This window comes from Scatophagus argus, chromosome 16 (genome assembly GCF_020382885.2).
Source record: "Scatophagus argus isolate fScaArg1 chromosome 16, fScaArg1.pri, whole genome shotgun sequence".
NCBI classification, from domain to species: Eukaryota; Metazoa; Chordata; class Actinopteri; family Scatophagidae; genus Scatophagus; species Scatophagus argus.
In genome coordinates, this window is record NC_058508.1 from 15,401,991 (window position 1) to 15,419,346 (window position 17,356).

Below are 17,356 nucleotides of genomic sequence, written 5' to 3' on the forward strand. Positions count from 1 at the left end.
TCGTCTGAGTTATCAATAGGATGCATCATCGCTCATCTTCTCCCCCATCATCTTCCGCACCTTCTCCCTCCCTCTCTGTCTGTCCATCTCCTCCTCCCTCTGCGCCTTTTTACGCACAAAACAAGTCAGAGCGCACACACGGCTGGCGAAGAAAACGGGAGAGACAATAGACAATAGTTTGGGTCATCATGGTATTTGGATTTTTACGGTAGACAACATGCGCGCCGGACTGTGAGGTACAGGTGAACAATCTTGTGAACGCGTCTGTTCTTTTACCGGCCGAAAGTTTCCCCGGGTTTTTAATGTTGCCAACCGAGATTTCAGGAGGAGTGTGTTTCACCTCAAGGTAGGTCTCCGCAACTCAAGAACAGGTTGTCGGTGAAGGCAGACCCGTGATTTCTATACAGTTTTGTTGCTTGACCTGATATGCGCCTCTCAGTCCGGCAGCGCAGGCTTGAGTCCAACGTTATTTAGCGTGTTTTTAAAAGTGCTCAGGTGAAGAAAAAAGAAAGAAAGCTGAAGTCACGATGACCTTGCTGTCTGAGAAATTATGTTCTGTGATCTGTCAGTCCAAACAAACAGCCTAAGATAACGTAGAAAGGCATCGATTTTATTAGGGGTTGGGTTTCAGTTGGTTGGCCCAGTCTCAAATACGTTGCTTTGGAGACTGTTTAATGATTATTATTTCATTGGTTTACATGAGTTTAACGAGTAGGGGGATAACATGCAGTTGTTGGAACAAAATAGACTCAACTTCCTTTTTTTACTTTTGATAGCGAAAGGCTAATCCTAAACTAAACTATCAAAACAATTTAATTTTCTCTGTTATGAAATTAATTCCTTCACTACTTTCACAAGATTCTTGCCGTTTCTTTGAATGTCAGTCTTTTAACCTCAGCAGGTTATTGATCTTCACATGATATAACAATTACATGTCCTTTCATAGCTCCAGGTGACCTGAGGCAAAGTTAATCAAATCTTACGTTTTTTTTAATTCCTTTAATCGTCGCAATGTCACGCTGTTAGCTTCAACATGTAATTATCGATGCATTACACAAAATGTCGGTAATGTATTCAACCCACAATTAGGCAAAACATCAAATCAGATTAGCTGTATTTACATAACCCATTTCTTTTATTTCATTACTTGATTTGTTTTTGGGGGTTTTTTGTTTGATTTTTTTTTTTTTTTTTTGTGGCAATTAGTTTATTCAATAACCTGGAGTGGATTTTAGAGACTCACTGCCCAAGCTACCCAAAAGTAATAGCATAGGTTATTATTTTAAAAAATAGGAAGATATTTATTTATTTATTTATTTTACAAATATCAATCGATTTTTTTTAATTAATATGCAATTGAATATGGACTATAAATAAAATAGGTTCGACTGAATGATATCAGGCTACAGCAAGCAATCTACATTAAAGTGGCAGAAAAATAAGAGATTTGTTTAGTCTGTGTTTATTATGTTTATTGGAATTTATCGATTTTTAAGGAGACCTTTTTAGGATGCAACATGCCGTCAGCGTCTTTCAGTGTTTCTCCTCAGTGTTTCTTCTGTACTACCTCACACACATTTAATGAAATAAGGGTGCAAATTAGAATAAAAGCATAAAACTAATACAATCACATTGTTGGCCGTCTTTTAGAGAAAGACCTTTAAACATACATATTTTCAAATAATTTAAACAAAAATGTCTAAAATGATATTGGGATATAGTCTACATATATTAGAACGTACATTTTGGTATTTCCACAAACGTGAGGGGAAAAAACATTTTTCAAGCTTTTGATTATTTTTTGCTCATTTTGTTGACCGATATTTAAAGGCTGAGGTGCATTTTCTTATAATAGGCCAAGCATCTGACTAGATTTAGGGCCCTAAACTGTAACCTAACATTACTCAGAAATTTAACAGGTAAAACAGTGATGCTCATATGTAATTATTTTTATTTTTTATTATTTTTTAAAATAATATTAGTCAATTGTGTCGTTTTTTATGCTTTGTAATTTAATTTATCATTGCTATTGTTGCCTTTAGAGATTTTAAATAAAAAGATTTGTGTGTGTGTATTTATTAAGTCTAACTGATTGTAATTTTGGGTCTATTTTGCCTGTAAAATGTCATCTTGGAAATATTAAATTTTTTCCATAGTGGCTGGTTTTCATCATCTGCGTGCATCGGCTCGCATTCTGTCTTGTCAGTTTTCTTATTTTCAAACGGATTTACTGCAGTGATGCAGCTGATATCTGAGCTCGAAATACTGTTTCTTCTTCTTCTTCTTCTTCTTCTTTCATAGCGATCACACTGAGGGAAGGAGAGAAGGGATGAAAACAGAGGAAAGCCAGCAGTCTTGTCTGCAACAGCCACCATCCTCAACGCCTTTTGGTGAGTGTTAACTGAGATTTTGTTGCATGAGGCCCAAATGAAATTAAACGTTAAATGTTATCACCATACAGGAAAATATTATAAGCATACCATATCGTGATAAGCATAGAATATTATATACGAATATTAAATACCTCAAGAAATAAATATCATACTAGAACATATACCAACCGTCCCTGTAGGAAAAGTCAAGCCAGTTTTATTTATATTTATCAGGGGACCTTACAATCCGTGCAATGTACGACACTCTGTGCTCTTACAGGTCCTACCCATCAAGTGTGATAAAATCACTACTGATTACCTAAGCTATGAATTCACTTCAGAGCAAAAATATTATGAGGATATCAGAGGGACAGCATCGGAGGCAATAACAAAAGCTGCGTTTGTTACGCTTTTCAATTCAATTGAAATAAAATAAATAGATAAATAAAAAACAACATGACTTTTTTCAGGGATATAATAAACCATTAATGCACATAAAATCTATTTGGGAATGGCTTAAATGAAAATTGTACAGGCTTTTTAAATCTTGAGATTTAAAAGTTATGAAAGCCAGCGTCCAGCGGTCCAAAAGAGAAATCTGGAGGAGTCCGCGTTGCCTTATTATGGGGTGGGGTCGCACCGGGAAAAACTGGACCCATGACCCCATAGCCGGGTTTTTGCCCTGCCTCTGACTCTCTATCCACCCATTGATATGTGTCCTCCAGGTCCGGAGTACAGGGGAGGGGGCGAGTTGTGCGCGGGCTGCGAGTCTCCCATCGCCGACCGCTTCCTGCTGCGCGTGAACGAGCGCTCCTGGCACGAGACCTGCGTCAAGTGCGCCGTGTGTTTGAGCGCACTCACCGGGACCTGTTACTGCAGGGACCGCCTGCTGTACTGCAAGCACGACTATGAGAAGTAAGAGCTTACACACACTCACAAGCAGATGTAGGGTTCACTGTTTGTTGTTGCTCCACTGACATGAGAGAACCGGGCAGCAGTGGAAGAAGAAATAAACCCTCTGCTTAAACCATAACGCAATACAAACAGAATTACTCATCCTCTCGGATCAGGTACAGGTTGAGAAAATTTTCCTATTAATTAAAAATGCATGTTCTCATATTGTTGTTCAAGGAGTTCAGAGTTCATGTATTCTGGAGATGTTTATTTCCTCTGTATTTTCATGCTTTGTCCCACATTAATAGTACTATATATTCTGCATTTGAAATGAGTAACTACACATTTCAAAATAATCAAAATATTCATATAATGTACTAATACCCCAAAAGTGTAGCACGTTGCATGAAATCTTAAATCTCAAATCTAACTACAAGTGATTATTTGCAGTAGAGAGGGAAATTATCTGAGCTGTGAAGCTGTGAAGCTGATTCTGATTCAGATGCAGAAAACTTTATTTAATATATATGTCAAACTGAATTGCACACAATGGGCAATTCAGTTTGACATATCCCAGTCATAAGACATTAAAATCAAATATAAAATAAGTCACACTTTCCTCCAATCAAAAGCAAGCAGAAGTTGTGTCCCTCAGCCTCCTCATACCCACCAAGAGGAAGCAAAACTCACACATTATGTTAATACTCAGGACAAAAATATGTGAAAAGTGAAATCGCTTTGTTAGTCAAGTTAAACTGAAAATACTGATGAGAGTCAGAGTCTCTCTGCCATGCATACATGTGGGGATCTCCACAGTGCACACTGCATTCTTCAGGCTGAAACAGCTGGCTTTACCAAACTATTAAGCATTATTTAACAGTTAAATTGGGTAGGTGTGTAAGTGTCCAAAAAAGTTAGAAAGGAGCCTCACACAATTCAACTATCACACTGCAGACATTTGACTAAAAATGTTTAAGTTCACCAAAACATGAATGCATGTTGAATCAGTTAACTGGAGGGGATGGCGTATGTAGCTGAAATGTGAATGTCCTACTGGTGTTTGTTAAACGACATTTTGAGAAAATTTTTAAGAACCAACTTCAACACCCCTATCCAAGTTATATCTAACAAAGAGAATGTTGTAAAAATATGTTTTATCCCACAAGTCCATCCCTACAAAGAGCACAAAAGCTTTGCTCAAACGCACAAAGCCTCATTTTAGATTGTGGTCAGGCTTTTGATTATGTCTGGCTGAAGTATGGAAAGTAAGTCTACTATTATAACATTAACAGGAATTTTATAATTTCCTATTTCATACAATTGTTCACACGCACACACACACACACACACACAGATAATAAATGTGAAAAATGTAGCTGAATGTAAGTGTGACCCAGACCACAATGATACAGAATATTGCCGACAATGTGTAAAAGTGTTTAATGCTTATGTGATGAGATATAAAGAACTATTAAGATAATTAATGATTAATAGGAAGTTTCTGGCATAGTATACACTCGACTGCTCCTAGATTTTGAATTTATAAGACCATTCATATGTTGCTATGGTCACAGTCTCCTTTGAATTAACTGCACTTAACACTGCTGTTCCATGCTCCATAGTAATACAACAGACAGCATTTGCACACGTCAATAAGTTGATGGTTCAAATCTGTGGTAATTTTTGAGGCCATATCGTGTACGTGTGTGTGTGTCTGCTTTATGTTTCGGCTGTTTGGTGTGCGCCGCGGTCAGAGGGTGTGCCTGCAGTGGGAGCTCCAGCGGTAGACAGCTGAAGGACGATCCTGAAGCTTGTTATCATTGTTTTGAAAAGTGTCAGACGGCATCCAGCGGCACAGACTCTCCCACTGTACCTGACATCTGGAGGAAAGAGAAAGAGAGAGAGAAAGAATGAGACAGGCAGAGAGGAGAGAGAGAGAGAGAGAGAGAGAGAGAGAGAGAGAGAGAGAGAGAGAGGAGAAGTGGTTGATGAAAGTCCCATTGTGTGACGTTTATCTGGAAAAATGAGTGGGAAATGTGGAGGCAATAGCTTATCATAAATGAAGCGCTGGGTTCATTTTCAGTGATGGAATGAAAAAGCGTATTTGCTCTCCTCGTGTAATGACTGTAATTGTGGATCTAAATTAATAGTCAGCAGTTCATTCACTGCAATGTTGGTTTAGTCCCCTATACATTGCATATGGATGGTTGCCTTGTTGTGTGAGCCAGTGCCAAACTTGGCACACTGCCTGTGACCTTCAGTGGATCAGCAACAATGTCTCCTTGTTTTCCCTGCAGTCTGTCCATCAGCGCCTTACACTACACCCCCCCTGTCTCGAGCAGGTGTGTGCATTGTAACAGATGACCATGTCCAAGAATTTGAAACATGCATAAGAATTTGCAATTATTACAGTTATTAGGGGATTCGTCTTTTTTCTTTCAACCCTCCACTTTAAGTTTGGTTCCATTTCAGTTCCAGATGGCTGAAAAAGGCAAAGAGGAAAATCAGCTGCCCTGATGTCTGTGCACACTGATTGTCTAGTGTTTAAGTAATTGACTCACGTTTTTGAAGAATGTGTGGATGTGCACGCATGGTAAGAAAACATCTTGCTCACACTGGGCTATTTTCCATCTCACTGTCATGCAGTGTCTCTCACTGGACCAAATATTTTTTAATTTATCTGTTGCTTCGATTGCACCCTCCCATCACACAGACAGGCAGAACTCTCCTCCCCAACTCTCCATCTGCATGAGCTAACGGCCACACCGCACAGCACTGTTACCATGTGCATTTGTTCACACGTGATTGTTTTCTGTAGCTCCTAACAGGAAATGGTGAAATAGAATATATATATATGTTTTAGAGAGATATCCCTAATTAAAAAAAACAAACTAATTAATCTATTCTGTTGAGGTGTGTGTGTGGGGGGGGCGGTGGCATGTAGATCATCAATCTATCAATTCAAATGAGAAAACAAATCTAATTTTGAAATGTGACCCATCCCCCACACCGATTCATCTTGGGCTAAACTGCCTTCGAGGCAAAAGTTTATTCAACATTTGCATGTTTAATGTTTTTGAAAGATATTTCAAAATTCAAATATATTATTGCGCTGATTCTCAAAAATCCAAAGTCAGGTTTTAACATTATAGTAGCCTTTTTAAGGTGAAGCACATCAACCCAATCCAACTATTCAAGCACCATAAGGAACTATATCAAATATAGGTTCAGTAATCAGTTGTGAGTGGTATTTAAGTTCAGTACCTGAAACTTCTTGCAAAAGATAAGAAATCACCATTCTGCCAATAATTATTTATATAATGAAACAGGAGGTATGCCTTCAGTTTCAAGATTCCCTGCTCTCAATCTGTTATGGAAATGAGGGGATTTAGACACAATAAACTCAAGTGCATCTTGTGGATTTTTCTGGTGGATTTATTTTTTGTTTTGAAACCTCCAGAAACGGAACTCCATCCTGGTATGGACCAGGTGTTCAGCATGTGGCAAGACCTCCCTCCACACACTAAAATCTCATGAGGATGTTTTTATGCTCGGGTACAATTTTGCCAACAAGATGGAAGGAATAGAACAAATTTGAACTGGAAAACAATTAACTGCAATTAGAAACAGGAAACCTGAGTGTTAATGAGTAACATTTTTCTGAATATCTAAATCAGCCCCTGTAGAAATATGGTATATTTTGATTAAAAGTTACAGGATGTTTAAGTATTATTCTGATCAAAAAATAAGACAATGAAATCATTTGATTAGCATGCATGTATCTTCTGTAACCTACACACACTTTTTCACAGTTATTGTCTTTTACACACCGGCTCGACATTGTGGGTCCTTGCCAAACTGAGCAGTATAAGGCCACTGTTCCCTGGTCAACAGTGCTGTGCCCAGACAGAATGAAGGGTCTGGCTGTGTGGAGCCTGCATGCGAGCTCCCTTATAAGCCCCATAAAGGCAGCTTCAGCCCTGTGAAAAACAGGTCACCAGGGTGGATATTCACTAAACCTTGGGTTTAATACCTCACTCTGTGGGGTGGAGGGCACTGGGACTACACTGAGGTTTACAAACCCTCTCTTTGCAGACAGGGAGAGAGAGGGAGAGGCACCCTGCCCTCATGGAATCTCCCTCTGTCGAACAGGTAGTCACGTATGAGTCTAAAAACAACGGCCCGACAGAGTAGCCTCTCAATTTACGGTGCATTTCTGTGAGCAAACTTGTGACTCTTGCTGCTATAAAACACTGAGACTGAGGATAGCAGCCGCATCTTCTGGCCCCCTTCTCCCCTTCATACCCTCACCCCACCCACAGTTTCTCTCGCTGTCTCTCTATCCGTTACCTCGTTCATCACTGTCTCCTTTGTAATAATATTTCTCTATTCCAAACCTCATTTTGTTCTCGTTGAGATTGATGGCAGCGATGACACCAAACAGTTTATCTTCCCGTTTATCCCTTGTTTTCTCTTAATCGCCTCCCCTCCCTCAGCGCCTCTTTGTGTCTAAGGATGGGAATGGGAGGAGGTGGTGGGGAGACTGATTGGGTGCAGTGCTAATTATCCAGCATTCTGTGGCTGTCCTGTGATGACAGGCCTGATGCTGGGCTGCAGGGAAATACTGTCAGAGAGAATTATGCAACGACATATCAGAAGAACAACAAGCCCTCAGTCCCATCAGCTAGCACCTCAACTCTGGTTAATGAGTCAGTGTCATATTAATTAATTACTTATAGTATATCGAGTTCGAACACTGAAACTGCCACAGTTTGAAAGGTCTGTTTAAATTTACAAAAAAACTCCTTTCTTATGTGGTATGCTTGTGGTATCTCACCATATAGAAACTTTTGGAATTTATTTGTTGGATTTTCAGACATTAAGGCCTAAAACTGGAGAGGAGATCTCAAGTTTAAATGTCTTTTTGATGTGCTCATGAAACTTGCATTGAAAAAAACATTTCCAAGAATCTCCTGCCTTTGAAAGAAATGCCATGGTTGTATTAAGATCTCTCAGAAATTCTTAACATCTGTGAAACCAGAACTGTCCGCATTACTGGTACGTGTTAGAGGCAAGTGATAAAATGTGTGTCTTAATAACTCAAAATTTCAAGTAAAGTGGAAGTAAAGTTTGTAGTTCAGTGTGAGTTCTCTGTGAATCATGGTGAAGCCGACAGCTCAGGACTGCATTGTATAAATCCCAGTGAGAGGCTACATATAATACATGCATGCAGTTCTGAGACTTACCCAGGAGCCACACATTAGCTAAACCTGCAGCTCAACAGATGATGGTTGGAGGTGTGCCAAAGGAAAGAAAAGTAGAGATGGGGAAGTTTTGTGTTTTGACGGTGTTCTGTTGCAGAACAGTTGGACTTTATGGTATAAATGAAAGGAAGAGACTTCACTGATGGAGAAAGCATTGGAAATGGGATAAAGAAGGTAAAGACAAGGTGTCTGAGAGTTTTAGGTGGGGATTCAGCCACAAGGAAGGGCAGATTTTTGCCTAGGTGAAGGGTGGGGGGGTGGGGGCATGGGGGGGTGATAGTGCCACTGTTTTTGCATAATGTGAGATGAGACCCCATCATCTTTCCTCCCCCACAACAATTTTATAACAGACAGCTAATAAATGTTTCATGGCAGAACAAGCTGCTCGCCTTGGCTTTATTAAATCTGAGATAATAAAAGCAGAGAGGGAGAGAAAAAAAGGAGAAAGAATAGGGGGGGGTCGCACCAGAGAGGGAGAGATAGGGAGATCGGCGTAGACTTTTCTCAAATCGACCGGCTGTATCTCCTGTTTCTGGGGCAACGGGTCCCGCTGTCCCCCGCCACCACCCCCTCCTACTGCTTCCCACTCCGCCAGAGACAGACAGGAAATGAGAAATGGGCAGACAGGATATTGCGTTCTGGTGGCCTGGGGATTAACTGTTTTATCTAAACTAACACACACACACACACACCCACACACACATGCACGCGCGCACACATTCAGTCATACAAGCACACACACTCACGTCCATATCCTCACACATAGCATTCATTCTTGGTAGCATCAGGTGTAAATCGCACACACCCAGACACACAGAGCACGCACACCATGCAGGTTATTTGTTGTTACTTTACACAGGTACATTACATTACGTCTTGAATATTACAGGCATCGGTGTTGCTCTCGTGTAGAGCTGCTCTCATTGCTAGTATGAACGATTCACAGTGAGAGTCATGCCATGTAACTGTATAACTGTGAGACTGACAGAGGGTTTGTGCAGAAATGCCTCAAAAGATTATTCTGTACACTGCAGGCCCTCTTGGCCATTAGATAACAACTTAAATGTGGCTTTAACAAATTTTGGAGTGTTCATTGAGCAATAGGACTGTTTATGATGTTACTTTATTGATGCATGGATGGATACGGTGCACAAATGACAGCATCTGTCAGTGTTTTATTGATGTTTGTACCCGGGCACCTTATCTATGTTTACACAAACTGTGCATATTTGTGTGTGACTGTATATATACCCATATGTGTGTGTGTGTGAGACTGTACTACATATATATTTATATATGTGTGTGTGTATTTGTGTGAGTGTGAGTGAGTGGTGGCAGGGGTAGTGAGTATCGTGGGGAATGCTGGGAGATTTTAATAACACAGAAGCAGTGCAGGGAGATTTAATAAAAGGAGATGATGTGATTACTGAACCCTGGCTCTGAGCCATTTTGCTTCACAGAGCAATATCCGCCAAAAAAAAAAGTGTGCACGTACACACACATCTCCACACACCCTTCAACACACAACGAAGAAATGGATACTAAACAGAATACAACTTAGAAGTAAGATTGTTGCATATCATTTGTTCTTGCTGCATCGATCGCATAAAACCTTGTATGTACCTTCCTTTTCAAGGAACGTGTAAACACCCATTTGTGTGACACACATGGTCATTCTGAGCACATAACATGTTTAGGAATCACAAGCCAGCACCTGAATATCTCACCTTATAATATTTTGTTTGTGAGTTTGTGAGGAAGAAATGCATCTTTACCTATAAAGAATAAGAACGGAAATGAGTGGCACTGGTAGATATTTTCTGATGAGTCACAGTTTCAGAATGATGCTTTAATCTGTCCACGTGGCATGCAACTGCTCCAAACTTAGCACAGTAGGAGTTAGAATACGCAAACCAGTACCTGTATACATATTCATCAATTACGAAAGCACGCACAAAAACTGTAATTGCTTTGAGACACATACATATTTATGGAATGACTGTGTTGTGGTCCACACAATGTCATACTTGTCAGAGCTCACAGGCAAAACAATGCCACATGACACAGCTTAGGGAGATGATGGAGATTCTGTTATTCTGTTTGTATGTCTGGGATCTACAATAAGCAAGTAGGGGAGGGTGGATTGTAACCACCCAGTACTTACAACGCATCACCTTTTTCTGCTTCTCTACATTTGATCTCATAATCAGTGAGCTTGTAATTAGCTGTGCCCCCCCTAACCCCTCAGAAATCCATTGCACCAAACATAAAGGTGCCTGCAGCCAAAGTTTCTGAGGGTTTGTACATCACAGTCCTCTGTCTGCACTCACGCTTTGCTTCTTTGTAATTCTGTGTGAATATTACAAGTGTCATTTCATCAGAGGCAAGCCCTCTGAATCCAAAGCAAACTTCTTTTCAAAATATCCTATATGAAAGGTTTGTTCACAGCATCTTGTGCAAAAACAAACTTCCATAATATATTGATTACTGGATCATCTTAAACTCATGTAAAAGAGAAGACAAACAACAACAATAATAATAATAATAATGACTAGATAGTACTTTACATGAAACTCATGTGCCTGTGAACCACAGTGTCCATACTGATTTTTTGGAGCTAAGCCTGGTCAGGGGTAGTGTGAATGATACTTCTATTAGAGGGATTAGACTGATCTACTTACAGACCCCCCTCTGTGGCAGTTGCCCCAAGTTGCCTTCATTTGCCATGTTGAGTAAATTCCTACCGTGCTGCGCACACCCCGATTAGGGAGTGTGGGACTTAACCACCAACATCATCGGTCTTATGTCAAGCAATCCAGTGACAATTATGTTCTGTGGTATTTTGTCCACAGTGAAAGAAGGCATTTAAGGTGTTGGAGTGTGTGCGTTTGGTCGGAGAGCGAGGCTGCACAGAACAATGGGATGAATGCTTTCCTTTGAGGAATAAGTGTTAGATATTATGATTAACTTATAGGCTTTTGCAGATATTTTCCAGCAGAAGGATCTCTCCAAGATGCAGTGCAATCTTTCTGTAAGACAATAGGTACAACAACCTTTAGTTAAACACAAGGTCCTGTCACAATAGACTTGCATGGGGCTGTTTGTAGTGATACTTGTGTTTGTGTTTTGATGTTAAGTTGTGACACTGTCATTTGGGGAATTTGGGGAGCGTTTGGCAGATGGATTGAGAAAGATTAGCCGTAGCAGCTGCGTTTGGGACAGAATCGCAGATTAGGAGCTCTAATGTGCAGACCTGGCTCCTTCTTTACACTCCAGATTTGGGCAGCAACACCTTCCTATCACTCAGTCAGGGAGCGTCAACACTTCTGCCTTTGTCCCTTCCTCCCTCTCTTCACCCCCCATCCTCTCTTCCCTCTTGTTCAGGTTTGTGTTTTGTTCTGTTTCTTACACCTATGCTCTGACATCCTGGTAACTCTCCCGATTAAATAAATATTCTTGTTATCAAGCATATCTGCACCACCAGAATTGTAACGGGTGAATGCTGGTAACTAGCCAATATCAGACTAGGTATACTTATACTTATATATTTGGGGTGTGTATACATGTATGTGTGTGTGAGCGTCTATGTTTGTGTGTTTTAGTGTGCATAAGTGAGAGGAGAGAGATTAACCCCATGCTATCCCCAATCCCTGGTTATGAGTTTACAGCGTCTGTCTGGCCATCGCACTGTTTAAACAACAATCTAATTAATCCTGTCTTTATTAGTTTCAGTGAACTGGGGAGGCAGGCTGGGAGGGCGTGAGGGAGAACTGGGAATGCTGGCAGAAAATACCGGGGAGGGAGGGGGGAGGAAACCAAGTGCGAGAGCAGGGATTTGTGAGGAATTTAATGGCAGGGACTTGTCCTGTGAATGAAAATAGGGACGTGAAGAGCTGGTGAGGCAGGAGAGAAACTGAAGGGTTATAACATCTCACAGGAGGAGAGATGGGTGGACAAAGGGAGGAAAGTGGTCGTGGGGAAAAAGCAATGGAACTGAGAAGGACTCTGTACTAAGCTTATTCATAGTGTTAAATAAGTACTTTAAGATTGTGGGTGGGATATGGATAGGCTGGAGTTTACTCCATCAAACAGATTTCAACATTTTTGGGATTTATTGAAAAGGAAAAGACTCACAGCAGGCAGCTCCATTATCACAAGTTAGCTACTGCCACCTACTGGAAAGAGGGAGAAATGAAAATACAATGTAAAATGCCAACTGCTGTAATTCCTCTCAGCAGATGTTCACCTTGTTGCTCTGTGAATTGGGTAATGTTTATACGACCTTTAATTAAGAGACTATGGTAATCTCCAGAATCATTTGAGCTGAGGGTAAATGTATCGGAGCTCTTTGTCTGTGCCTCCATCTTTAATTACCTCAGCTTTCTTTTTCTTCACTCCTTGACTCCCACAATGCCGTGCAATGCGGTTTATGCAGGCATCCTTCACATGTATGATCACATGTGTCTCTTTGTGTGTCTCAGGCTGTTTGTAAGGAAGTGCAGCGCCTGCCTGCAGGTGATTGGACGATCGGAGCTGATAATGCGCGTGCAAGGCCAGGTGTACCACCTGGGCTGCTTCACTTGCTGTGAGTGTGAACGCCGACTGCAAAGAGGTGATGAGTTTGTGCTGAAAGAAGGCCAGCTGCTCTGTCGCATGGACTATGAGAAGGAGAGGGAAATGCTGGCTGCTATTAGTCCCACACCAACTGAATCAGGTAACGAGGGTTTGTTACAAAGCTGCTTTGCCTACATAACAGTCAATTCACCCTTGCCTGGAGTTTCTACATACAACTTAGCGAAACTCTGTCTCTCTTTTACATTCATGCATTCAACATATCTTTCAGTACATCCAATTTCACTCACATTCCTTCACTGTAGACCAGTGAGCAGCTTCTGGAGGCCAAATGAGGGTTTAAGGGGGTAGGTCTCAAGCTGCTCCGTTATTCAGTAAGTAGGAAATGGGTATGTAGTTCACAGGATCTCATGCACTGATTAGGTTACTGTCTCAGTGACTGCTGGGATACTGAGTCTGAACTGCATGGCATAGCTGTCCATTGTAATGCCAAAAGTTAAAAAAAAAAAATTTGTATGAAATGTTTCAGACATGTAGCAGTAATAATACCTCAGCTTTTAAATATAGAGCTCGAAGTGTCATCCTTCACTTTCAGACGATGTTGCTTCTGTTTGGAAAGTGTAGCAAAAAGGCTGGGAAGTGTGTTGACTTTGGTTCAGTGAAGGTAGTCTGCACAGGTGCTTATTGGTTTTAATAGAGGATTCTGGGAATGTTCTACAGTATACAGAGCAGAACCTTTGGACCACTGAAACAATTTGGCATTTAACACTCCAAAAACAGTTTTATTCTCCAGAATGTCATTACTGTAAATGCTCAGAATTTTTTCCACAGTTGTAAATACTTCTTTGTCAATTCATGGAAGTAAAATTTTTTGCTGTTCTGACAATTTTGTTGTCTGCTTATCCTGCTCAGTGAAAAGTGAGGATGAGGACGGTGGAGTAGGATCTGGTGGGGGGAAAGGTGGTGATGAAGGCAAGGAGCACAAGCGATCAAAACGACCACGCACCATCTTGACCACACAGCAGCGTCGTGCTTTCAAGGCTTCCTTTGAAGTGTCAGCTAAGCCTTGCCGCAAGGTGGGCAGATCTGCTCGTCTTATCAGTTGAAATGTCCACCAGATAATGCTCCCTTTCCTCACAAACTTAATTGTTCTCTGCCCACTTGGTCAGTCTGCATAGCTAATAATTTCTGTTTTGTTGCCATAAAATTTGTATTTTAAAAGCAATGAAAAATTCTCACCTGTAGGTGAGAGAGACACTGGCAGCTGAGACTGGACTGACAGTGCGAGTTGTGCAGGTGTGGTTTCAAAACCAGAGAGCCAAGGTTAGACATACATTTCCTGAGATCATGTTCTGTCTCGCACATCAACCCATGGAGAAAATTCAAACAGTGTCCATTTTTGTGCGTCAGATGAAGAAGATAGCTCGCAGACAGCAGCAACAGCAGCAGCAGCAGCAGGAACAGGAGCAGCTGGGAGGGACCAGGAGGGGACCAAGCAGAGGTGGCCGCCAGAGCAATGATGACAGTGAGGGTAAAAGCTTAATGTGCCAATGCAGAATCAAGAAGAATAAGCAAAGTTCTGAATAGATAATGAATGGTATGACTAAAGGGATTCTCATCTCTATGTAGATGGCTCTAGTACCCATGGCATGGATGGGATTCTGGGGTATCCCTCTCTGCCACGTCAGCAATTGCTCGCTCTGGACCCCAACATCTACGGTGGAGAACCATTTCGACATGGGCTTACACCGCCACAGCTGAACAATGAGCAGCTCCACTCCTATGGTAGGACGAGAGGTTGAAGATGCAAATTTAAAAGAAACTGTTCCCTCAAAATGAGCATTTTTTCATTATCCTCCTCACTGTCATTAGAGTCAAAACCTCAATTCCAAGTCCCTTTTAGGGTTGTGACATATTGTGTTGTTCACAATGACATCAGCATAAATTGGAATGTGGTTAAAAAAATCTTATTGTGACAATAGCAATATTACATATTCCAATTATTGTTGACATAATGACATCACTATTGACATTATTGTTGACATAATGACATCATGCTGTTACACATTTGGATTCAAAAGCATGCATGATGTTACGTTAGATAATAGGAGAATGTTTGCAGAGCCCTTTTTTTTTATGATTAGCAGTTGCTAGAAGCTATGAGGGCGTAAGTAAAGGCTGTAAGGCTGAGGTTAAACTACAGAGGCTCACTCACAGTCTGTTTGGTTGGTCTGTTAGCTTTCAATTTCTGAGTACAAATTAGTGCTTACTTTTACATTCTTTTTGTGTTCTCCTGTGCTCTCTTTTAAGATCAGCTGTACACACTCTTGCCCTTTTTCACCACAGACTCAGAGACAGTGTTCCATGACCTGGACAGCGATGGAAGCCTTGGCCACCTTGGAGATTGCCTCCTAGCAACTGGGGACAGCGGTCTCCTGCCAGGACGGGTGGGAAACCCCATCGACCGTCTCTACTCCATGCAGAACTCCTACTTCACCTCCTGACCCTTATAAACTCTCACCCTCGCCCCTCCTAGTCCACCTTTCACCTCAGAGATGCAGCTAATGGAGTTTGTCCATCAACATGCCTGTGGGACCACTCTCCATGAAAATACCTACACCCAAATACACTTCTGAGCTTTTATCACAGGCCAAAATCATCACAAGTGAGACATAGTTATGATACCAGTTTGAAGCAGATTCACATAATGTTCCCATCATCGTTCCTCGATAAGAATCACATGCTGGAAATACAGACACTGTAAATGTCCCAGATATGTAAAAAGACCTCAATTTCTCCTGTTGTATTTATGTAATGCTAAAATAAAACACATTTCATGGCACTTTCCGGCAAAAATGAAAAAATCAGACACTTATTCAAACATTAATATGTATATCATGAATTACAGATGATAATTGGTTGTTGAAAGTGAATTCATCAATCAAATTACATGTATTTAGGAGTCTAATGAGCAGCTGAGGGACTAAGTTATATTAGCATATTGCATAACTTTTTTGACAGAATTAGTGATTAGTTATTGTGTGTGAAAGACTGCAACGTATACATTACTGTATATGGCTTGGAGTACAATTTTGCTCTCAGGTTGGTGTGTGTGTGTTTATGTAACCTGAGCTATAACTCAGGACATTGTGCTGGACAGGTTTACCAATTTAAATAGCCCAAATGGCTTCAAGAACACAGATTTCAAAGAGGAAGTAACTCCATGTAAAATTATCATTTCAAACTAAGTTTTTCATAATGCATGACTGGTAAAATATGGACCAAAAAACAAATTTTTTTTTTACATTTTGACAACACTACAGGGTAATTTGAAGGGCCTTATGCGGAAACAGGGTTGTAAAAGTGACAATTGCTTTAGCTTTTCCATCCTTTTTTTTATATTATAACCACTAAGAAGCAGTGCAGTCAATGACATTCAATGCCCAAAAGTTAGGACACTGGGTTCACGATGATGTGCTCCAAATGTAAATGTGAGTATGATTGTGTTACAATTAATTGTTGTAGTCACTTTTCTGTAATAATTTCTTTCTCAAACATCTCAAATTAGATGTTGTTAGGTAGATATTTTGTACCTTCTTCTGTGAAAATCAGCAAATATTTAAACTGTAGCATGATATTTATGTGTCACAAGTAGGTCTAAAGGACTAGCCTCCAAACTGAAGTTGGATAGCAAGTGTTGCAGAAAACATCGGGATTAGACTCACAATGTGGTGCGGAATAAAATAAGATTATGATACTTGTTTCATTTTTAGGTGCCAGTGATCAGCTACAGCTTGTAACATTCTTTCGTGGCATTATGTTTGCCTCTGATCACTGACTAATGGTATTTTTACAGTAATATTTTTGTGAATGTAACTTATTTGTGCGGTATTAGGCGACTTCCTATCTTACTTTTTTGTTCAGTGACTGCCAGGTGATGTGCTTTGAATGTAATGTTGCCGTATCTTCAATACAATCTGCCGTTTCATCTTTGAAGTGCGCTTGCCTTATTGTTCGAAATATGATTAATGACGATGCACTGATCACTTCCTCATGTGATATAAAGTGGAGATATTACACTTGAAAAGAAATTAATCTTTTTCCCCTCCATTACCCCCTTCAAAGCTTTAATACTTGAACCAGAAAAGGTCTGTTCTGCTTAGTGGTCACAGAGCTCATAACTCAACATCCTCCCTCTGTCTCTCTCAGTAGTCCCGCTGATTAGAAGTGGACAGCCTCCTCCCTCTCCTTCTT

General features: G+C 40.6%; 1 protein-coding gene across 3 annotated transcripts; it reads left to right on the forward strand.

The window, feature by feature from the left end:
- Positions 1-7: 7 nt before the first annotated feature.
- Positions 8-17,246, forward strand: lmx1al (LIM homeobox transcription factor 1, alpha-like). 3 transcript variants are annotated; one of them, XM_046414732.1, is made up of 9 exons: positions 8-236; positions 2,302-2,390; positions 3,098-3,287; positions 13,012-13,244; positions 14,015-14,178; positions 14,348-14,425; positions 14,513-14,633; positions 14,732-14,887; positions 15,413-17,246. In XM_046414732.1, the coding sequence occupies exons 2-9, from the start codon at positions 2,330-2,332 to the stop codon at positions 15,604-15,606; spliced, it is 1,197 nt and encodes a 398-aa protein (XP_046270688.1). In that variant the 5' UTR covers positions 8-236; positions 2,302-2,329; the 3' UTR covers positions 15,607-17,246. The 3 variants fall into 3 exon arrangements, with proteins under 3 accessions (XP_046270688.1, XP_046270686.1, XP_046270687.1); XM_046414730.1 differs by having other exon boundaries at positions 8-346; positions 15,413-17,245; XM_046414731.1 differs by having other exon boundaries at positions 8-346; positions 15,449-17,242.
- Positions 17,247-17,356: the final 110 nt, after the last annotated feature.

Bases quoted from the DNA above. Each gene is read 5' to 3' on its own strand.
- lmx1al (XM_046414730.1), top strand. From the start codon at position 303: ATGTTGCCAACCGAGATTTCAGGAGGAGTGTGTTTCACCTCAAG. The intron at 2,391-3,097 runs GTGAGTGTTAAC...TGTGTCCTCCAG, and splicing joins ACCATCCTCAACGCCTTTTG to GTCCGGAGTACAGGGGAGGG. The intron at 14,634-14,731 runs GTAAAAGCTTAA...ATCTCTATGTAG, and splicing joins GAGCAATGATGACAGTGAGG to ATGGCTCTAGTACCCATGGC.